We start from the raw sequence: 23,060 nt of genomic DNA, 5'->3' as shown, positions 1-23,060 counted from the left end.
GAGTAAAGCGAATGCTCCAACCTCTGTTACGTCCAATCCCTGTAAGCTATGGACAGCCAAAGTTATGGTCAGGCTGAGAGCTGTAAGCTTGATGAGATGATCAGTGTCTTATAAGGGTTTTTAAATGAAGGAATAGAGGTCTTGAGATTTGTTTCTTGAGTTTGCATAAAAGTCCATCCTCTTGACTGACTACTGGTGCAAAGTGCTGTACATCAGTGTTACTCCTCCTTGATTTATGGCCCTTTGTTTGAACTTGAGTGTCCAGCTTGTGCCTCTGAGAGACGTCCCTGCATGTTAACATGGTCTGGTATCGATTGTCTTATCAGGTAAGGCATGAAGGCTGCATTCAGGCGAGGGGCCCGGCCATGGAAACTGAGAGTTTTTAGCTGGCAATACGAGTGTCTGGCAGCAGCATTTTAAAACAGGACTTGTGTTCTAGCCATGTTAAAAATGGTAATGTCAGTCTGTCCTACACTGCTGTTGACAAAGCCTTCCAAAATAAAGACAGGTTGATTGTCACTCCGTACACTGGCCTGTCCCACACTGTTCATTATCTCTTTGTCTGTAAATATGTTTTCACAACTCTTGACAACTGGTAGCCAACATTCATTATTGAAATTGAAAACCTGCTCTTCAGTATTTACACCTGAAAACTAGTGATGGCTGATGCTGTTGGTTTTCTTTTTGATCCGATACCAGGTGATACTGAGGCCAGCATTGGTGATGCTGATACTGATACTGATACAGCCAGAGTGTCATCTTGTAAGAATGGTTAATCTTCTATAAAAACTTACAGTGAGTGTGGACGTCAAAAAGTCACATTTTAAACACTTTGCATTAGCAGACTATTACATATAGTGCCAAAGATCAGACTTGTTTACTTTTTTATTAACAGAAATTATTAAACGTGTTCAGTTCCACCAAATGATCTCTGGAAGAATAACAAGCGTTAGTGTTAGATGTTTTCTGTAAAAAGCATACATTTTTTGGCTCAACAAATTACATTATTTTTTTTACTGTAAAACTTGCAAAATTCTAGAAGTACACAGTGTGAAGTGTAAAACATATAGTAATGCAATTACCAAGCAATAATTCATCAGAATCTCTTTTGGTTTCACTGTTCATTTCATTTGCATTGCCTGAAGACAGATTCACTTTGTCATCACTGCTGAAGAGAGGCTCCCCAACATCACTGCTCGTATCACTGGCAAGAACGGGCAACACTTGGGATGTGAAAAACTACAGATGCCATTATTACTGGGCACACCTACAGGTGAGAGGAGAAGCTGCGCCTGTACTGTTTACCAGATAACACTCGGGACTGAAGCTTTTAGCACAGCCTGAATGTAATAACGTTAATTTTGAGTAATACTTTTTTTTTTTACGCAAAATGGACATAAATTTGGAAAGTTTGAAAATGTATTATAAGTATGTCAATTCATCAAGCTATAAATGTAATTTACTCCTCCTTAAAAGCTGACATTGTTTTCTGTCTATTCTAACAGCATCAAGTGACTCCGTGAAAAACCCGAACTACAAAGAGGACTATTTCATTTATGTTAGGTAGAATGACCAGAGGGGACTGGGCGGTCTCGTGGTCTGGAACCCCTACAGATTTTATTTTTTTCTCCAGCCTTCTGGAGTTTTTTTTTTTGTTTTTTCTGTCCACCCTGGCCATCGGACCTTACTCCTTTTCTATGTTAACTAATGTTGTCTTATTTTAATTTCTTATTTTGTCTTTTATTTTTCTTCTCTTCATTATGTAAAGCACTTTGAGCTACTTTTTGTATGAAAACGTGCTATATAAATAAATGTTGTTGTTGTTGTAACAGTTACAAGACCCCTACATCAGTTTACAGTACCAACGTTCGCTGGGTACTGCCAGCCTTTCTTGAAGCTTCTTTGAGTCGACTATGGCCCTTTGGCACCTGTGCCAGGCTCTTTAGCCTGAGTGTTTGTGCTCTCTTCTGATTTTTTCGAGTTCAGCAATGTGTCTAACTTCCATGTGTTTTACAACGTTTGTGGTGTTGCCTTAATAACGTACGGCCTTCTGACACGTATCACATTTTGCTTCATTATTTCTCAGTGTAGTAAAATAAGTCCAAGCAACGCCCCGCTTTCTTTTGGCCATTATATGTATAATGTGTGTGTGTGTGTGTGTGTGTGTATGTATGTATGTATAGATGTATGTGTATAAATATATATATTGTGGTGCATGACCCGGACACAGACAGGCAGACACGTTCAAATCACCCCACACACGTTTATTTACAGGTTGCATATTTACAGATAAGTGCTCACAAGTCTCCAATAGTCCTGGCCAACACCACACATTATGCCTTCTCTTCTTCAGGCTGCCTCTTTGCCTCCTCCTCCCATACCTCGTCTTTCTCTCTCCCAACTCCAGCCCCTGTATGAAGGGAGGCGGCCCCTTTTGTGATCACCCGGATGTGCTCCAGGTGTGTCCCGGCAATCTTCCACCGACATGCCCCAGTGTGGCAGAAGTGCCGGCTGCATCCCCAGAAGCACTCCGAGTGTCCCTGCTCCTCTCCCCTCCCCACCAGCACTTCCGACAACTTTTTTCTAATTTTGGTTCTGTACATTACCACAATGAATTTTAAATGGAAGAACTCAGATGCAGTTGAAGTGCAGACTTTCAGCTTTAATTCAGTGGGGTGAACAAAACGATTGCATAAAAATGTGAGGCAACTAAAGCATTTTTTTAACACAATCCCTTCATTTCAGGGGCTCAAAAGCAATTGGACAAATTAAATAACTGGAAATAAAATGTTCATTTCTAATACTTGGTTGAAAACCCTTTGCTGGCAATGACAGCTCATGAACTCCTGGACATCACCAGATGCTGGGTTTCCTCCTTTTTAATGCTCTGCCAGGCCTTTACTGCAGCGGCTTTCAGTTGCTGTTTATTTGTGGGCCTTTCTGTCCGAAGTTTAGTCTTCAACAAGTGAAATGCATGCTCAGTTGGGTTAAGATCAGTTGACTGACTTGGCCATTCAAGAATTTTCCACTTCTTTGCTTTAATAAACTCCTGGGTTGCTTTGGCTGTATGTTTTGGGTCATGAAACGCTGCCCAATCAATTTGACTGCTGGATTTGAGCAGACAGTATGTCTCTGAACACCTCAGAATTCATTCTGCTGCTTCTGTCCTGTGTCACATCATCAATAAACACTAGTGTCCCAGTGCCACTGGCAGCCATGTACGCCCAAGCCATCACACTGCCTCCACCGTGTTTTACAGATGATGTGGTATGCTTTAGATAATGAGCTGTTCCATGCCTTCTCCATACTTTTTCTTGCCATCATTCTGGTAGAGGTTGATCTTGGTTTCATCTGTCCAAAGAATGTTTTCCCAGAACTGTGCTGGCTTTTTTAGATGTTCTTTAGCAAAGTCCAATCTAGCCTTTCTATTCTTGAGGCTTATGAGTGGCTTGCACCTTGCAGTGCACCCTCTGTATTTACTTTCATGCAGTCTTCTCTTTATGGTAGACTTGGATATCGATACGCCTACCCCCTGGACAGTGTTGTTCACTTGGTTGGCTGTTGTGAAGGGGTTTCTCTTCACCATGGAGATGATTCTGTGATCATCCACCACTGTTGTCTTCCGTGGACGTCCAGGTCTTTTTGCGTTGCTGAGTTCACCAGTGCTTGCTTTCTTTCTCAGGATGTACCAAACTGTAGATTTTGCCACTCGTAATATTGTAGCAATTTCTCAGATGGGTTTTTTCTGTTTTCGCAGCTTAAGGATGGCTTCATTCACCTACATGGAGAGCTCCTTTGACCGCATGTTGTGTGTTCACAGCAAAATCTTCCACATGCAAGCACCACACCTCAAATCAACTCCAGGCCTTTTATCTGCTTAATTGATAATGACATAACGACGGACTTGCCCACACCTGCCCATGAAATAGCCTTTGAGTCAATTGTCCAATTACTTTTGAGCCCCTGAAATGAAGGGATTGTGTTAAAAAAGATGCTTCAGTTGCCTCACATTTTGATCGTTTTGTTCACCCCACTGAATTAAAGCTGAAAGTCTGCACTTCAACTGCATCTGAGTTGTTTCATTTCAAATTCATTGTATGTACAGGACCAAAATTAGAAAAAAGTTGTCTCTGCCCAAATATTTATGGACCTAACTGTATATACAGTGATCCCTCGCTATATAGTGCTTCGATTTTTGCGGCTTCATTCCATCGTGGATTTTATGTGTAAGCATATCTAAATATCACAGATTTTTCGCTGGTTCGCGGATTTCTGCGGACAATGGGTTTTTTAATTTCTGGTACATGCTTCCTCGGTTGGTTTGCCCAGTTGATTTCATACAAGGGACGCTATCGGTGGATGGCTGAGAAGTTACCCAATCAGAGCACGTATTATGTATTAAATTAAACTCCTCAATGATGTACGATATGCTTCCCGTGCGGTGCTTCGCATACTTAAAAGCCCGAACAGTACGTATTGATTTTTGATTGTTTGCTTTTCTCTCTCTGTGTCTCTCTCACTCTCTGACATTCTCTGCTCCTGACAGAGGGGCTGTTCGCACACTGGCCTAGAGGATATAGACGCTCCTCTAAAAAATCCTGAAAGACTACCTTCACATTGCTCCCTTTATTGCGGCTGCTTTGTTGGGCGGTGCTTCCCATACTTAAAAGCCCGAACAGCCCTGTTGATTTTTGATTGTTTGCTTTTTTCTCTCCCTCTCTCTCTGACATTCTCTGCTCCTGACGCGCACTCCTTTGAAGAAGAAGATATGTTTGCATTCTTTTAATTGTGAGATGGAACTGTCATCTCTGTCTTGTCATGGAGCACAGTTTAACCTTTTGAAAAAGAGACAAATGTTTGTTTGCAGTGTTTTAAAGTCCCTGTCTCTACAACCTCCTGTGTTTCTGTGCAAATCTGTGACCCAAGTGTGACAATATAAAAATAACAATATAAACGTATGGTTTTTACTTTGTGGATTTTCACCTTTCACGGGGGGTTCTGGAACGCAACCCCGCGATCGAGGAGGGATCACTGTATTCGATTTATAAATAAAGAATCGTACTTCGCAGAAATTCATTAATCGCAGTAGAGTCTGGAACTGATTAACCGCGATAAACGAGGGCCAACTGTGTGTGTGTATGTATGTGTGTGTGTGTGTGTGTATATATATATATATATATATATATAATATATATATATATATAAATTATACAGTATATACAGACAACATAAAAATGCTCAGTTCCGACTTCTGTGTGGGCAGAGCCTAAGATTTAATGAAGGCTGCTACTTCTTTCGGCTGCTCCTGATAGTGGTTGCCACAGCGGATCATTTTATTTCCATATCTTCCTGTGCTCTGCATCCTGCTCTGTTATACTCATCACCTTCATATTCTCTCTCTCTTCACATCCATAAACCTTCTCTTAGGCCTTCCCCTTTTCTCTTTCCTGGCAGCTCTATCCTTAGCATCCTTTTCCCAATATACCCTGCATCTCTCCTCTGCACATGTCCATACCAACACAATCTCACCTCTCTGACTTTGTCTCCCAAACGTCCAACTTGAGCTGACCCACTAAAGTACTCATTTCTAATCCTGTCCATCCTTGTCACACCCAATGCAAATCATACCATCTTTAACTCTGGCACCTCCAGCTCTGTCTCCTGCTTTGCAGTCAGTGCCACAGTATCTAGTCCATTTTGCTGGTCTCAGTACCATCCTGTAGACCTTTCTTTTCACTCTTGCTGATACCCGTCTGTCACAAATTAATCTTGACACTCTTCTTCACCCATTCCACCCTTCCTGCACTCTTTTTCACTTGTCTTCCACACTCCCTGTTACTGTGTACTGTTGATCCCAAGTATTTAACACTAGAATTACCAAAGCCTACGAAAAAACTTGTAATCCCGGCCCACCTTAAATCCCTTTGCACCTCTCCGTCAGCGTCTTCTGCCTTGTAAATGTGCCGATCAAGACAAGCAGCAAGCAGCCTACTATTCCATCCCCCCACCGCTGCAGAATGGGCACAAAGTTCTCCCAGGTCAAGCCTTTATTATCTGGGATTCAGGTACCTAGAGTTGTAGTGGGAGATAATAGATTGTTGTTTGGAACACATGCATTTCATGTGTGTTCCATGTCTACAACAATCTGTGTAAACACATCGTTTAAAACAGAAGTGTTTTTCATATTTTAGTAATAAATAACAAAATGCAGACAAACTGTAAAATGTGTGAAGACTGAAGTCCAAAGATCAAGTAAACACTTTCACAAAAGGTACAAGGATGGCACAATAGCTTCTGTGGTGCCGTGGTAAGAATTGCTGATTTGTAATCGAGAGTCCCCCGGTTCGATCCTGACTGCCTTGCAAATTTACTGTTTTGAGTAGTGAGCTGCTTTTATTGTTAATATCTATATATATATATATATAATAATTCTTTTTGCGTATGAAGCGAAAATTATGTATGACCACGCAAAACGGAAATTACATATGACCACAGAACATATAATACAGGAATTAATCACTTCGTTTGTGGATGCCATTTTTATATCGTCTTTACGAATTATTATTTGTGTGAGAGTTATTTTACTGATATTGAAAAGAAGTAAATATAAACATGCCGATCTATCCCATAGAAGTGCACCCCGCGTCGCCCTCTCCCAGCCCTCCTCTCTGGACTCCAGTGCTGAGCCGTCCGCCGCCAGGCGCGTTCTGACAGACAAGTTTTATTTATTCGTCCACGTGACTGTCGCAAAAACTGCCACATTATAACATTTTTTTAATTGCCAGTACTTGATAGTAGAAGAGATGAGGAAAACAACTTTTGGTCTTTCTACTTTTTAACTGCGCCAAGCTGTAAACAATGTGAAGACAACACCGCCTCAGCGGCGAAGGGTCGTCAGAACAAAGTGGACGCTCGGAGGCGCGGGATGTCGGGCTGCTCCACCGGGTCGAGAGCTTTGCAGTTTCGGGCGGTGTCCTCTCTTCTCGCACTGTTTGTGACACTTCGAGTCCCCCTCGGCTCCTGGGAGAGTGGAAATCTTTGTGAATGAGTGTAATCGGTGCCATTGAAGCAAGACTCTCTTTGTAAATTGCGCTGCATGACTACTTACTGCCCTTAAGGTGATTTCAGGTCACTAAAACCTGCAACATTCAAGGTTGCTTTTGTGATTAATTCTTTTAAGAAGATGGAGGGTTTTGTGACGATACGGGTTCGTTCCATGCTCCCAACTGTCTTCATGGGAGCCTTTGAAACCTACACCATCGGTAATGTTACAGATGAGCTTAGCAGTGAGGCACAACAAAGCAAGGGGATGGTGAAAAAGTGTCAAGTGCTTTTGTTTAAAAACAACAACAAAAACAAGGTGTTCAAAATAAGTGCAGTGCATTCAAAAGTCATTAAACAAATAATCCATTAAAATGAGTGTTATAGTGGAGGTTAAAATTAAATAGAACAAATCTTCTAAAAACAATGAGGTTAAAATAATGCAGGAAGCAATTTTTTTAAACAACAAAGCCCGGTGTCGTCTTTCCTGCGGAAACTCCCCTACTCCTCCCATCTGGGCTTCTCAACAGGGGAGTCGCTCTACCTGCTGCTTGCCCTCTGTCCACTCTCCTGCTGGTGGGTCGCCTTACTGATCCCTGGCTCCGGTAGGCTCTATGAACAGCGACTTGAGATTCCCCAACGACCAAGGCTCTCACGCTGGGGACACCACGTGCCTTCCACTGCCTTACACAGAGAGTCATCCGCCTTCCGGTCACTCCTGTCCTTCATAAAAACAAACTCTGCGGAAGCGACCAGAACTACTATGCCCCGGGTGTCGGCCAAACACCCAGGCTGCCTGCACAGCTGCATGAGAGCCTTCACTCACTCTTCCGCACCGGCTTTCTCTCTCTTTCCCCACTGCTTCCTGCTTTTTTCTCCTGCAACCTCTCATCCGTTCTTTCTTTCCTTTCTTTTCCTTCCCCTCTATCTGACTCGCGCTTCTGTTTATCAAGAGGGCATGGCAGCTGTGGCAAATCAGCGGCCCCAGGAACAATCACGGATGTGGACAGTTTCTCACTTGTGCACTTTGGTGAGAAACGGACACACCATGAATTGCCCCGACAACCGCTTCAGCCACAGTACCAGACCGCCTCGCTAAGCCGTGATCGCGGTGATTATTTATTTAAAAATGGACCTTTTGTCGTGCACTGTGGACCCGCTTCACCACAGGTTTACATCTAAGAAGATGTACCGACCTCTTCATGTTAAGTTTTGGACTTGGGAATTGTTTGGACCTTCTGCCCATTAAGCACGGAAGGGCAGCGTCCACATTTCTCAGAATAATTTTTCTCTTAAATCACAGGAACATAGTGCAAGGTTGTCAGGCAGAAATTTGCAGGATCGCATAGAAAATGTAACTTCTATATCACAGCGGTCGTGTAGCACCTTTCACAAGGGATCTCCTACCGAGAGATGATCCAAATACTGCTGTTAGTGCTACTTACCTGTTGTGTTATTACACCTTTAAAATGTACTTTACCCGAAAGCACTCCAGTACTGCTCAATGTATCTTTACTTCTTACATGTTAATGTTTTACTGTTTAATAATTTATCTACTACTGTACATTTTATTTTTATCCCTTGCACTCAGTGAGTGAAGCCACTGGGTAATCAGCTAGTTATACAATAATATTTGGTTTGTGTCTGTAACACCTGGTGAAAATTTATAGTACTTGTAAAAGTTAGTGTTTTTTTTTTTTTTTTTCACCTTTATTCTCTCAGTCATAGTCACAATCACGATACAACCCCCCACCCTACACCACCATCCCAGATCTGATGCTGTTAGTTTTTATTTGAAACTGGGAATAACTGTAGGTGTGAGTGGTGTTTTGAGACAATGGAACTGGAAATTCTCTGGTCTGGATGGACAAAAGCTGACACACAAACGCTGGTGAATCTCCCTTCTTGGTATCTCACTGTCACTTTATTTTTTTTATTCAGTTTTATTGAGTGTTCCTGCTCACGCTGAATTAGTATGCACCTTATGGTCCATGATGTCAAAGCCTCACTGGCAAAAAACAGGGACATATGTATATATGATATTTGGAATAACTAATTTTATGACCTGTATAGTACATTTCGGAAAACATTGTGCCACGGATGCAACATTGTTCATATTCATCCGCATACCTTTGTGTGGTTGTAATCAGTGACATTTTTTTTTTTTTTTACCCCCCGATCTTGCTGTCTCCACATTTTGGTGCATGGTGGTGTTTCTTTTTTACTCAAGGACATGTAGAGGAAAGAATAGTACAGTGAGGTCAGTTCTGCGCTATATGCAATCCTCAAATTCAAATGTTAACAGTTCCCACACACTCAAGGACCGTCCTTTCTATGTTTATGACATGTGTACCTGTTGCAATGTTCATACTTCTCTCTCTATGCTGTGGTTTCTGTTACATTGAAGGGGCGCCTGACACTAACTGAGTTTGCTTACCTGGGGGAAGGGGTGGTCTTAGAACAGAAGCTTGTCGATGTTGCATCCTCTTTTTCTTTTTCCATCAACTTTTCTTGTAAGAAGCGACGACAAAGTTCCTCCGCAAGGTGAGCCAAGAACACTCTAATTTTCTCAGTGGACCCATGCAGGCCTTGTACAGTACGTGTGCGTTTATCACCACCTGCTCAAGCATGTTGTAGCACAAGCAACCGGCTACCCGCATGTTCCAAAATGTGGAGACTGGGCAAGATCGAGGGGGTTGTGCTTGGATGCTGTCACTGATTACAACCGCAAGAAGGTACGCGAATGAATATGAATAATGTGAATAATGTTGCATCCGTGCCACAATGTTTTCCGAAATGTACTATACAGGTCATAAAATGAATTCCAAATATCATATATACCTATGTCTCTGTTTTTTGTCACTGCGGCTTCGACATCGTGGACCATCGGGTGCATACTAATTCAGTGTGAGCAGGAACACTCAATAAAACTGAATAAAAAAATTCAAGTGACAATAAGATACGAACAAGGCAGATTCACCAGCTTTTGTGTGTCAGCTTTTATCCCTCTAGATGAGAGAATTTGCAGTTCCATTGTCTGAAAACACCACTCGCATCTACAGTTATTCCCAGTTTCAGATAAAAACTAACACCCTCAGATCTGGGGTGGGGGGTTTGTATCATGATCATGACTGAGAGAATAAAAGTGAAGAAGAAACGCTAATTTATATAAGTACGATCAATTTACTCCGGCTGTTACAGACGCAAATCAAATTTATGTTTTTTATTGTATAACATTAACAATAAGAGCAGCTCACTGCTCGAAATGGTAAATTTGCGAGACACCCTGCATCGATCCCATGGCCTCTTGATTACAAGTCAGCAGTTCTTACCGCTGCACCACGAAAGCTGTCGTATTGCACATGGCACCTTTTGTGAAAGTGTTTATTTGATATTTGGCCTTTAGCCTTCACATAATATACAGTTCATGTCAACATTTTGTCATTTATTACTAAAACATGAAAAATCTTTGTTTTAACGATGTGTTTACAAAGATTGTTGTAGACACGGAACACACATGAAATGCATGTGTTCCAATTAGTGATCTATTTCCCCTCTAAAACTCCAGCACTTCATTCCAAGATAATCAAGGCTTGGGTTGGCCATATCTGCATGGCTGGAAGGGGGGGCGGGGTATATGGGGGTGGTAAATCAGGCTGCTTTGTCTTATCGACACATTTACAAGACAAAAGACGCTGACGGAGAGGTGCAAAAGGATTTAAGGTGGGCTGGATTTGAGTTTTTTTCATAGGCTTTGGTCATTCTAGTGTTAAACTCATCTACCTTCGCCAGCTCTACTCCTTGCATCCTCACTAGTCCACTGACCTCTATCTCATTTACACACACGTATTCTGTCTTGTTCCTACTGAACGTCATTCCTCTCCTCTCTAGAGCATATCTCCACCTCTCCAGTGTCTCCTCAACGTGCTCCCTACTCTCGCTACAAATCACAATGTCATCAGCAAACATCATAGACCACGGGAGGACTCCTGTCTATTTTCGTCTGTCACCCTGTCCATTACCATTGCAAATAAGAAAGGGTTCAGAGCTGAACCCTGATTTAAGCTCATCTCCACGTTGAATGCATCCGTCACTCCTACCGCTGACCTCACCACTGTCAAACTTCCCTCATACATTTCCTGTACATCTTCATACTCCTAACTTCCTCATACAATACCACAAGTCCTCTCGATGCACCCTGTCATATCATTTCTCCAGGTCCACAAAGACACAATGCAACTCCTTCTGCCCTTCTCTTTACTTCTCCATCAACACCCTCATAGCAAACCACATATGTTCTGCTCTTTCTTGGCATGATACTACACTGCTGCTCACTAATCATCACCTCACTTCTTAACCTAGCTTCCACTACTCTTTCCATAACTTCATGTTCAATTTTTGGACAACAATACAAAAATGAGCGCTATAACTTAAAATTGCTCAATAAGTTGTCCATTATGATATCATCCTAAGATTGCAAATTTCAGATCCATTATTTAAGTTCCTCCTTCATTTGCCCCGTTTCTTAACATAATCCTGAAGCCTGACTTGTGTAAACCTTCCTTAAGATTAACTGATAACAGAATTCTGAGAACCAACAGTACTGAATGTTCAATCAAAGTAGTGAATACTGTTGACACACAACTGGGAAAGATGGCCTCCTTCTTTTTCTAACCTGTCTTGACATCAGCTTTAACTAAGAGGATGTTATAAAAATCAAATGTGTTTAGATCTTGATGATGCAGTTTGAATTGAATCCTGTTTTTTTTTCTCCACAGAGAAAAATCTGCCATTTACTGTAATGTATAAATGGATGTGAAAGAGAAGACTTACGAGGCCAACATGAATAGCATGGAGGAGAGGACTGTAAATTTTGAGGAGGACGACTGTGAGTGGGAGAGTGTCCATCCTAAACAGGGGAGTCTGAGCATTAAGGAAGGGGACCATGAACTGGGGTCAATGAGTAAAGAGGAGTCTTCTATCAATGTAAAATATGAATCATTACAGTCGGACACAAAGATGATTGAAGAAATTTCATCTCCTAGAACTTGGGGAGGTCAGTCACCACCTAAGACATCATCTGAAACAAGTAAGTGAAAAATAAAAATGGGTGTACATTTTAGGGTTAGGGTTATAGGCTTGAAAGTGCTGTCTTGTGCTTTTTAACACTAGAATTATCAAAGTCTATGAAAAATCTCGTAAATCTGTTCTACCTTAAATCCCTTTGCACCTCTCCGTTAAAGTCTTTTGTCTTGTAAATGTGTTGATAAGCAACATGCAGTCTACTATCACATCCCCCCCACCGCCACACAAAGTTTTCTCAGCTCAAGTCTGTTTACCTGTGTGTCAGTCGCTTAGAGTTGTATAGAGTAAATACTATATCGTTATTTGAAATACATGCATTTCATGTGTGTTCCTTGTCTACAACGATCTATGTAAACACATCATTAAAACAGAAATATTTTTCATGTTTTAGTAATAATTGACAAAAGGTAGACATGAAGCGTATAATGTGTGAACCTTGAAGTCCAAATATCAAATAAACACTTTCACAAAAGGTACAAGTATAACACAACAAGTGCACTTTTATTCAAGAATATAACTGCAGAAAAAGAACCCGCGTTAGGGTGCGACATTGATACGGACGTAATTTGACTGCTTTGGTGGCGTAACCACTGACTGGTAATCAAAATGTCATGAGTTTCACTCCGGACGACTCCATTTTGAGAAGTGAGCTGCTCTTATTCTTACTATTTAAAAAAAAAATGAATCAGTTTAAAGACTTGTGGGGTACTACTCAGAATGGTTCAATTTAAAGAAAGCAGTAACGTGGTTCCTTAGGTTCAATGAAGTGCTACTGCGTCTGAAAGAAGAGAGAAAGGCAATCCAATATACAGTCAGTCAATATGGACACGGCCCAGAAAGACAAAAAAATACTAAACAAAGAACATATCAAGGAATGCAAATCAACAATGAGGCTGAAGCCACTGTCTCTGAAAGACTTGATTAAGGCAGAGAATGGACTTATTCACCTCAGTCAATTATAAGCTTATCCAGAAGAGGTCACCTCTTTTAGGTCTATTTTTTTTGTTTCTTTTCTCCCAGGGCTGAATATTTTTTTTAAAAACTAACTTTTTAAAAAAAAAAAAAGAACACAAAGCAATGGTTTAATACATCAAATCAACAAAAATATTTATTTTTGACAAATGTTACTGTCTTGCATGTTGTTTGAGCCTGCATACTACTGTATATGATGTCACATACTATGATTAAAAAAATTGCTCTGCATACCTGTTTGTCTCGTCTGACAGTAGCTGAAAAGCAACATCAGGAGAGAGCAGCCTGAAGTAGTCCAGCGGCTGGTAATCTGTCGTGTCCAACAGCAAACCATGCTGTTTTGTGAAGTTCGATCGCCAGTTTGGCTCCCATGGATCAATGTCTGGGTTTTCCTGCCACATGAACCTTGTTGTAGGTACATCAGCTGCGCAAATGCACTCAGCTGGCCGCCGATCAGCTGGGGCGGCATTGAATAGAGTCCGATCAACTGATGCCAGTTCCTCACTCTCTTGCTCGATCAGCGGTAATGCGCAAAACATTGTCTGTGGAGTATTTTGTTATCTGCACTCGCTTCGCTGCCTCATGAGATTGTCGATGCCATCTTGCCTTTGTGTACATTTTGTAACTCACGCACACGCAAGGATAAGATGTCGAGTCAATGAGTCTAACATTCCTCCAAGCAGAGAGGGAATGTCTGTGACGTAACAGTGAGTTTTGTCACCATTAACAGCTATTGTCACCCTCTACTCCTGGATGTCGACTTTTGTCAACATGTGCCCTCAACCTCTCATGTCAACAAAAGTCGACATCCACCCTAAAAGAGTTAAAGCTTTGCACAAAAATCAGTAAAGAAAAGTAGTAAAATCAACAAACTAGACCCAGTCCTGCAAGAAGGAGTATTGAGAGTTGGAGTAAGACTCAGCAAATCTGCTATGCCAGAAGAGGCAAAACATCCATCCATCCATCCATTGTCTTCCGCTTATCCGAGGTCGGGTCACGGGGGCAGCAGCTTGAGCAGAGATGCCCAGACTTCCCTCTCCCCGGCCACTTCTTCTAGCTCTTCCGGGGGAATCCCAAGGCGTTCCCAGGCCAGCCGAGAGACATAGTCCCTCCAGCGTGTCCTGGGTCTTCCCCGGGGCCTCCTCCCGGTTAGACGTGCCCGGAACACCTCACCAGGGAGGTGTCCAGGAGGCATCCTGATCAGATGCCCGAGCCACCTCATCTGACTCCTCTCGATGCGGAGGAGCAGCGGCTCTACTCTGAGCCCCTCCTGGATGACTGAGCTTCTCACCTTATCTTTAAGGGAAAGCCCAGACACCCTGCGGAGGAAACTCATTTCAGCCGATTGTATTCGCGATCTCGTTCTTTCGGTCACTACCCATAGCTCATGACCATAGGTGAGGGTAGGAACATAGATCGACTGGTACTTTGAGAGCTTCGCCTTGCGGCTCAGCTCCTTTTTCACCACGACAGACCAATGCAGAGCCCGCATTACTGCGGACACCGCACCGATCCACCTGTCGATCTCACGCTCCATTCTTCCCTCACTCGTGAACAAGACCCCGAGATACTTGAACTCCTCCACTTGGGGCAGGATCTTGCTACCAACCCTGAGAGGGCACTCCACCCTTTTCCGGCTGAGGACCATGGTCTCGGATTTGGAGGTGCTAATTCTTATCCCAGCCGCTTCACACTCGGCTGCGAACTGATCCAGAGAGAGCTGAAGATCACGGCCTAATGAAGCAAACAGGACAACATCATCTGCAAAAGCAGTGACCCAATCCTGAGCCCACCAAACCGGACCCCCTCAACACCCTGGCTGCGCCTAGAAATTCTGTCCATAAAAGTTATGAACAGAATCAGTGACAAAGGGCAGCCCTGGCGGAGTCCAACTCTCAATGGAAACGGGTTAGACTTACTACCTGCAATGCGGACCAAGCTCTGGCACCGATCGTACAGGGACCGAACAGCCACCTGGTGGTGAGTTGGCTTCGATGGTGGGGGGAGGATGCCGGTCAGGCGTGGTAGGCCCAAACGTGTTGTGAGGTCTGCTGGGAACGTCTGGCAGAGCCCCCTGTCAGAAGTAGCTTCAACTCCCACCTCCGGCAGAACTTCGACCACATCCCGAGGGAGGTGGGGGACATTGAGTCTGAATTGGCCATGTTCCGTGCCTCTATTGTTGAGGCAGCTGACCGGAGCTGTGGCCTTAAGGTGGTCGATGCCTGTCGTGGAGGCAATCCCCGAACCCGTTGGTGGACACCGGCGGTGAAGGATGCCGTCAAGCTTAAGAAGGAATCCTACAGGACCCTTTTGTCCTGTGGGACTCTGGAAGCAGCTGATAGGTACCGGTAGGCCAAGCGGAATGCGGTTGCTGAGGCAAAAACTCGGGTGTGGGAGGAGTTTGGGGAGGCCATGGAGAACGACTTTCGGACGGCTTCGAGGAGATTCTGGTCCACCATCCAGCGTCTCAGGAAGGGGAAGCAGTGCAGTGTCAACACTGTATATGGTGGGGATGGTGTGCTGCTGACCTCGACTCGGGACGTTGTGGGTCGGTGGGGGGAGTACTTCGAAGACCTCCTCAATCCCACTAACATGCCTTCCAATGAGGAAGCAGAGCCTGGGGACTCAGAGGTGGGCTCCCCCATCTCTGGGACTGAGGTCACCGAGGTGGTCAAAAAACTCCTTGGTGGCAGGGCCCTGGGGGTGGATGAGATACGCCCGGAGTTCCTCAAGGCTGTGGATGTTGTAGGACTGTCTTGGTTGACACGTCTCTGCACATCGCATGGACATCAGGGACAGTGCCTCTGGATTGGCAGACTGGGGTGGTGGTCCCCCTCTTTAAGAAAGGGGACCGGAGGGTGTGTTCCAACTACAGAGGGATCACACTCCTCAGCCTCCCTGGAAAAGTGTATTCGGGGGTCCTGGAGAGGAGCGTCCATCGGATAGTCGAGCCTCGGATTCAGGAGGAACAGTGTGGTTTTCGTCCTGGTTGCGGAACAGTGGACCAGCTCTACACCCTTAGCAGGGTCCTGGAGAGTGCATGGGAGTTTGCCCAACCAGTCTACATGTGTTTTGTGGACTTGGAAAAGGCATTCGACTGTGTCCCTTGGGGAATCCTGTGGGGGGTACTCCGAGAGTATGGGGTACCGGCCCCCCTGATAAGAGGCAAAATACCCTGCAATCATTCATAAGAATTCACATATTGCTACTGTCATTATCCAACACTTTCACTAAGAACATGGACATTGTGGACGTAACTATATGCTAGCTCAGTTACATCAGAAATATTGGGTCCCACAAGCCAATTCAGCTATTAGAAGGATTATTTCAAAGTGTATTACATGCAGAAGATACAATGCACAAATAGGTGAGCAAAAGATGGCCGATTTGCCAGAAGATTGTCTACTCCCAGACCAACCACCCTTTACCATTGTTGGAGTCAATTATTTTGGTCCATTCCTGGTAAAGAGGACGAAGCCTAGTGAAGACGTACTTGCCTAACAACTAGAGCAGTACATTTAGAAATTGCATATAATTTAGACACTGGTTCTTGTATCCAAGTCTTATGCTGATTTATTTGTAGAAAAGGACAAGTTAAAATCTTGCGCTCAGTTAATGGAACAAATTTTATTAGAGCAGAAAGAGAGCTATTAGAAGCAGCTGAAACTCTTGAACAAAAAAAAAATTGCAATGACATGATGAAGAATGAAATCAAATGGAAATTTAATCCACCAATGACCTCTCACCAAGGCAGAGTGTGGGAAAGACAAATTAGAAGCATAAGAAAGGTCCTGAATTCAGTACTTAAACAACAAAGTCTAGATGATGAACATCTCCACACAATGATGTGCGAAGCAGAATACATCCTAAACAAAAGACCCCTCACAAAGGTATCAGATGATCCGAATGACCTGGAGTCACTGACACCAAATCACATGTTACTACTCAAGACAAAACCCAGCCTTCCCCCAGGACTTTTCTCAGAAAATGACCTTTATGTCCAAAGCCGTTGCAAACGAGGACAATACCTCTCTGGTTTGTTTAGGAAAAGATGGACTAAAGAGTATTTACCAGTACTTCAAGAACATCAAAAATGGCTCACACCAAAAAGAAACTTAGAACCTTGTGACGTTGTTCTCCCTGTAGATCAATCAGTACCCCAAAGTTCCTGGGTAATGGGGCGTGTCATCAAGACACTGCCAGATATGAAAGGAGCAGTAAGAAGAGTTTGTATGCCGACCAAAACCAGCACACTGGACAGACCTGTGAACAAACTGTGCCTGCTCCAGGAAGCAGCAAATGATTAATGAAATGAAAAGATTAAGTTTTGCTCTTATAGTAGAATTTTTAAGTTTTATAAGTTCGGTTTAAGTTCATTAAAGTAGTTTAACATTACTTAGTAAGAGCCTTAAGTAATTGATTTCTGCCCTAGCATAAACAATTAGTGGCCGGATGTGTAAGAGCCATTTCCTAGTTACATAAGATACATAAATGTTTTACTAAATGATAAGTGCATAATCTATAGGAGGTTCCTGTAACCCCCATCAGTTGAATTGAATTGGTATATTCCAGCTATTTCTAACTGCTCTGACTAAACATTATTCTCAGTTAGTGATCAGCCTTGCCATGTGTAAGGTGTTGAGGGCACATGGTTTTATACCGGGCCTTTCGTGTCTTGCGTGCCTTGTGTGCGTGTTGTGTGTGCCAAGTAACAAGTAAGACAAAGCACTTAACTGAAAGTGCTGCACCGTACGTTTAAAGCATACAGAAGTAGCTAAGAATCTTTAAGTATAGAAACAACTAAAGTTTTACAAGAAAAGGTAAGTTTTGAGAAGATACATTTTTTTCTTGTTTGCCTTTTATTCTACGTGTGTAACTACTTTTTTCTTTATTCTTATGTGGATTATTTGCTTTTCACTTTCACTAAATATTTTTAAAACAAACTTTTGGACTGAGATTTCTTTCAGTATGCATTTTACCCGTGCTTGAACTTGCCTTACACTCCTGTGGCTACAATTAGAATTATTGGAGTTCCAGATGATGTTCAGAGTGGGAATATGTTCAGCTTTTTGGTTTCTGACCATCTTAAATTTGAGGCGTGAAATTGTGTGGGCACTTAGAATATAAACCAGGGAATGAGACAGCGCACGTCTACATCCAATCATCATCGAGCTGCTTCGCTATTCTGACTGAGTTACTATTCTGAAAGAGGAACTCATCCATTCAAATGTAACTTCTGAAGGATGGAAGATCTACGTTTACTGCCAATTACTCAGTCCACACCACACAAGGCCACGTCTCTGGTGATCACAAAAGCTCCACAGATTGGTCTTTCTGCTTTCCTGATTTATCTGGCCAATCCTCAAATGTCCTTCCCAGGAGGCAGCGGCTGTTCACCAACCCTCAACAGGCACTCGATGTCCTTGACTCCTTAATGTCACTGGTGATTGGCTGCTTTGATTGTTTTATGTGTGATGTTGCAGTACTGCTTGGATATTTTCCTGGATGTTGATTCATAATTACTACTACTTTCTTTTTTTCATATGTGAATTTTATGTGTACATGTGATTAGAGAGGCACTGGAGGCTGTGAGGGGTCAGGACATGAGCCTTACATACGCCACATATTCTCAACCCACAATGGTTTAATACTTGCTTGCATGTCATATTTATCTTCAGATATGCTTTTTCATATTTTCACTTCATTGACTCTTGTATTGTGAATGTTGGGGTCAGGATGGGATTATTTACTGAGCTCTCTCCATGTTTGCCCACTCATAAGCAGAACCTGGTGATTTTTACCTGTGTTTATTTCAGAGACCCTCATTTTAGTTTTTTGCATATACAGTTTAGGGGTGGGATTCTGGAGTTACTGTCTACATTATACATGATTATTGGTGGGGCTACGGAGTGAACTCATTTGGCACCTTGTAATGTATTTAATTTGCAGTTCTCCTTTATTGCTGTTCTTTGTTTTCCTCTCTCCTGTCTAATCTCTGTGTCTTTTCTTGGATTGTAAGGTTGCTCTCTTATACTTGCAATCATTCAAGTGTTGCTGATTTATTATCTTTGAGCTTGGCTGATACAGCCTGTTATCAAGAATCATTTCTTTTGGTTAAAGACATTCATCCAGCTGCCTCAAGGTGCTACTATGTGGCTGTGTCCTCCTCTGCCCCTAGTAAAAAACATGGAGGTTTGGGCTGAGTTCACTATGCTGTGCCTCTGAAGGTTTGTGGTTCTGGAGGTGTTTCAGGTTTTATGTGTTTATGGAGACTGGCTGAAGAAAACTCAGTCAGCATACAGTAATATTGACAATCTTGAGAAGCATCTGAATAATCTTGAAAATACACCCGTGTGTTTCTGATCCAGTCCACAAGCTCAAAATGACGCTAATCAGAGAGAAGGTAAATGACCATCTTGTGTAGAGTAGAGAATTCAGTTCATGTGCACTCGTTGCTATCTCTCTGGTGCTAAACTGAGTGAGTTGTGAGCTCTTAGGACATGGAGGCTAACAAATCTCATCTGTGCAGTCTAAGTCCAGAAAAATTACAGTGATAATACAGATATATATATATATATATATATATATATATATATATATATATATATATATATATATATATATATATATATATATAGATAATATCACTAATTACTGCTTGGAAATTAATAAGGTTTATTTATTTATTTATTTATTATATAACCCCCATCTTCGGAATGATTGATGTGCTTTTTAATTTTTTTAATTTACCAAAACTCTCACAAAATGATTCTGCTTTTCTGGAGGTCCCTTTTTTAGCTAAAGAAATTAAATGTATTTGCAATAACAAAAAATGCCCCTGATGCAGTTGGTATGAAGACAGAAGTATATTTTGCATTTCAGCCACAAGTGTCCAGTTTGCTGTTTCAGTTCGGGAGGCATGTGGGTTTCTGGGATTTTTCAGTGACCTGTGTGTTTTATACATTTATGTTTTACTCTGTTCTCATTGTATATTTAAAGCTTTTTCCTTTGCTATCCTCTGCCTCTTAAAATCAAATAACAAAAAAAAAAAACACACATTATGGAGTCAGGTGGCTTTGGACTAATCGTTTACAAATATTAAGACACATTCTGTTTAATAAAAGTGCATTTCACATGTTTGACGTGACACTCTCCAGTATAATGAAAGGTGAAGATTATCATACCTTCTGCCTCCAGTAATTGTATAATTTTATATAATATTTTAAGAATATGATGACAACATGATGATGGCAATCTGTAAATGTATTAAAAAAAATCAATTATTTTGCTGATTGTGACTATTCATTTTACTGTTTAAACATTTTGCATTACGCTCATGTATTTAACAGTTGTTAATTTTGTTTTCATTTTCAAGTGTCTATTCATGTGCTACTTAAGTTTGCTAATGCTTATGAAAAATTGTTAAATTAAACCAACATCTATTAAATGTTGTAAGATAATGTCAGTATTAAAGCAGTAGATTAAAAACTAAGTTTTTTTTTTTTTGTTTTTTTTTTAACTTTATACAGGAATCAAACTTCACTGCTGTTCTGAATGTGGCAAACAGTTTTCACGAAGAAGCCATCTTCTACGCCACCAAAGAATTCACACAGGGGAGAAGCCATATTGCTGTTCTGAATGTGGCAAAACATTTTTACGGAAAAACAAGCTTCAGAGCCACCAAAGAATTCACACAGAGGAGAATCCATATTGCTGTTCTGAATGTGGCAAAACGTTTTTACAGAAAAACAAGCTTCAGCACCACCAAAGAATTCACACCGGGGAGAAGCCATATGACTGTTCTGAATGTGGCAAAATGTTTTCACACAAACAGTATCTTCAGCGCCACCAAAGAATTCATTCAGGAGAGAAGCCGTATTGCTGTTCTGAGTGTGGCAAAATGTTTTCACACAAACGGTATCTTCAGACCCACCAAAGAATTCACACAGGGGAGAAGCCGTATTGCTGTTCTGAATGTGGCAAAACATTTTTACGGAAATACTATCTTCAGAGCCACCAAAGAATTCACACAGGGGAGAAGCCGTATTGCTGTTCTGAATGTGGCAAAATGTTTTCACAGAGAAAGGGTCTTCAGCACCACCAGCAAATTCACTCAGGAGAGAAGCCATAGTGCTGTTCTGAAATATTTTTATGGAAAAATGAGCTTCAGTGCCACAAAAAAAAATTCACACGGGGAGAAGTAATATTGCTGTTCTGAATGTGACAAAAAGTTTCCACAGAGGCGCAATCTTCACAGCCACCAAGGGATTCAGAAAAGAGAGAAGCTTGTTTGCTGCCCTGAATGTGGATAACAATTCTCTTGCCATGGTAATCTTCAGACGGACATTAAAACTTACACAGGAGACAAACGTATTCTTGTTCTGAATGTGGCAAACAGTTTTCACAGAGAAGCAGTCTTCAGAGCCACCAAGGAATTCACTTAGGAGAGAAGCCCTATTGCTGCTTCGACTGTGGTAAACAATTCTTTCTCAGTAGTTATCTTTAGAGTGTGAAAGTAGCACTATGTAAGCGCCTGACCCGGCACAGACTCACACTGAGGCTCATGTATAAAACACCAAGACTCATTTTCTTCACCTGTGGGGCACGTCTTCCCTGTGAACCCCATAGGCAATACACAGTCCCAAAAGCACTCCAGAACTAAACACAACGCTCCCTTCTCAAACCACCACTCCTCCCTGGCAACCTCTTTCCTCCCAATTCTGGCCTGAGTGGTGGTTGCTGGCCCTTTTTATAGCCCACCTGCGTGCTCCAGGTGCTTGATCACCTGCTTCTGATTGCACTGCTGGGCAGAGTTGTAGAGTTGTCCAGGCCGGCTCAGGGATCCATGCAGCACCCTCTGGCGGCCACCCCAGATCCCAACAGGGTTGTGGGGAATTCAGGTACCATCCTCAGCCATGGAGGCTTCCACCAAGCGTCCCAGAGCAGGTATTGAGCAGTCCATGATTGATCCCCAAAACAAACATCGAAGGGGCATCCCGGCCAGGTCTCAGGAGTTACACGTTTTCACCATGAACTGATCTTCAGAGCCACTAACGAATTCACCCTAGGGAGAAGCCATATTGCTGTTCCGAATGTGGGAAACAATTCTCGCACCATAATAATTTTCTGATACACATTAAAATTCACTTGGGAGCGGAGCCATATTGCTGCTTTGAATGTGGTAAACGATTCTCTCTCTGTAGTTATCTGCAGAGACACATTAAAACTCACACACAGGATAGAAGCTGTGTTGCAGAAAGGTTGTACAAAGAGGCTGGTTTCAGAGATATCAAAGAATGCACATGACAGAAAAAAATTACGGAAACTCCCCTACCTTGTCCACAGATGAACACTGTACAATATGCTAAGCAGCAGAAAAAAGAATTTAAAAAGTTTGATTGAAACAAAAAAGAACAAATTGGGGAAACTACAAGTAAAGTGGTAAATACACTTCCCCTTCCTCCCCCCCAACATCCTCCTGTGAACACAGTTTGCCCCTCATAAGCCATGCATGGGTAAGTTCTAAGACTAAAAGGTGAACACCTAATCATAGTTGTACAAAACAGTGGCTTGGATGTAAGGTGGTTCACATCATAAGTAAAAAAAAATTGCAAAAAATAATCCATAGTTGTTACTTCTACCAAAGAAAACTGTGAACAGTCACACATCTTGTTGCTGAGTTCGAGATACTGATTGCTGAAGAATTATACACTGCACAACACAACAACGTGACCAGGCTCATTCGCTGGAAACTCTGCAAGAAGTACAACTTACTAGCACCAGAAAGACACTGGGACCACAACTCCGCCCGCACAATGGAAAATGAGGAGGTGAAGGTCACTTATAGCACAGCAATACTGACTGACTGAAAAACCAGATGTAATAATCAAAGAAAGCCTGGATCATAGAATTATTAGTTTCTAGTAGCTTCTCAGTCCTGCGAATGGAGAGGCTAAAAAGTA

The 23,060-nt window shown here is 42.2% G+C and overlaps 1 protein-coding gene across 1 annotated transcript; it reads left to right on the top strand.

Annotated features, from left to right (window-relative positions):
• The first annotated feature begins 6,505 nt into the window (after positions 1-6,505).
• LOC114644770 (gastrula zinc finger protein XlCGF7.1-like) lies at positions 6,506-21,446 on the top strand. The gene is made up of 3 exons (XM_051921890.1): positions 6,506-7,118; positions 11,820-12,130; positions 20,628-21,446. Exons 2-3 carry the CDS (start codon positions 11,851-11,853, stop codon positions 21,227-21,229), a joined length of 882 nt encoding a protein of 293 aa, XP_051777850.1. The 5' UTR covers positions 6,506-7,118; positions 11,820-11,850; the 3' UTR covers positions 21,230-21,446.
• The last annotated feature ends 1,614 nt before the right edge of the window (positions 21,447-23,060 follow it).

Source organism: Erpetoichthys calabaricus (assembly GCF_900747795.2).
Source record: "Erpetoichthys calabaricus chromosome 1 unlocalized genomic scaffold, fErpCal1.3 SUPER_1_unloc_3, whole genome shotgun sequence".
NCBI classification, from domain to species: Eukaryota; Metazoa; Chordata; class Cladistia; order Polypteriformes; family Polypteridae; genus Erpetoichthys; species Erpetoichthys calabaricus.
This window is presented reverse-complemented; position numbering and strand designations above follow the sequence as displayed.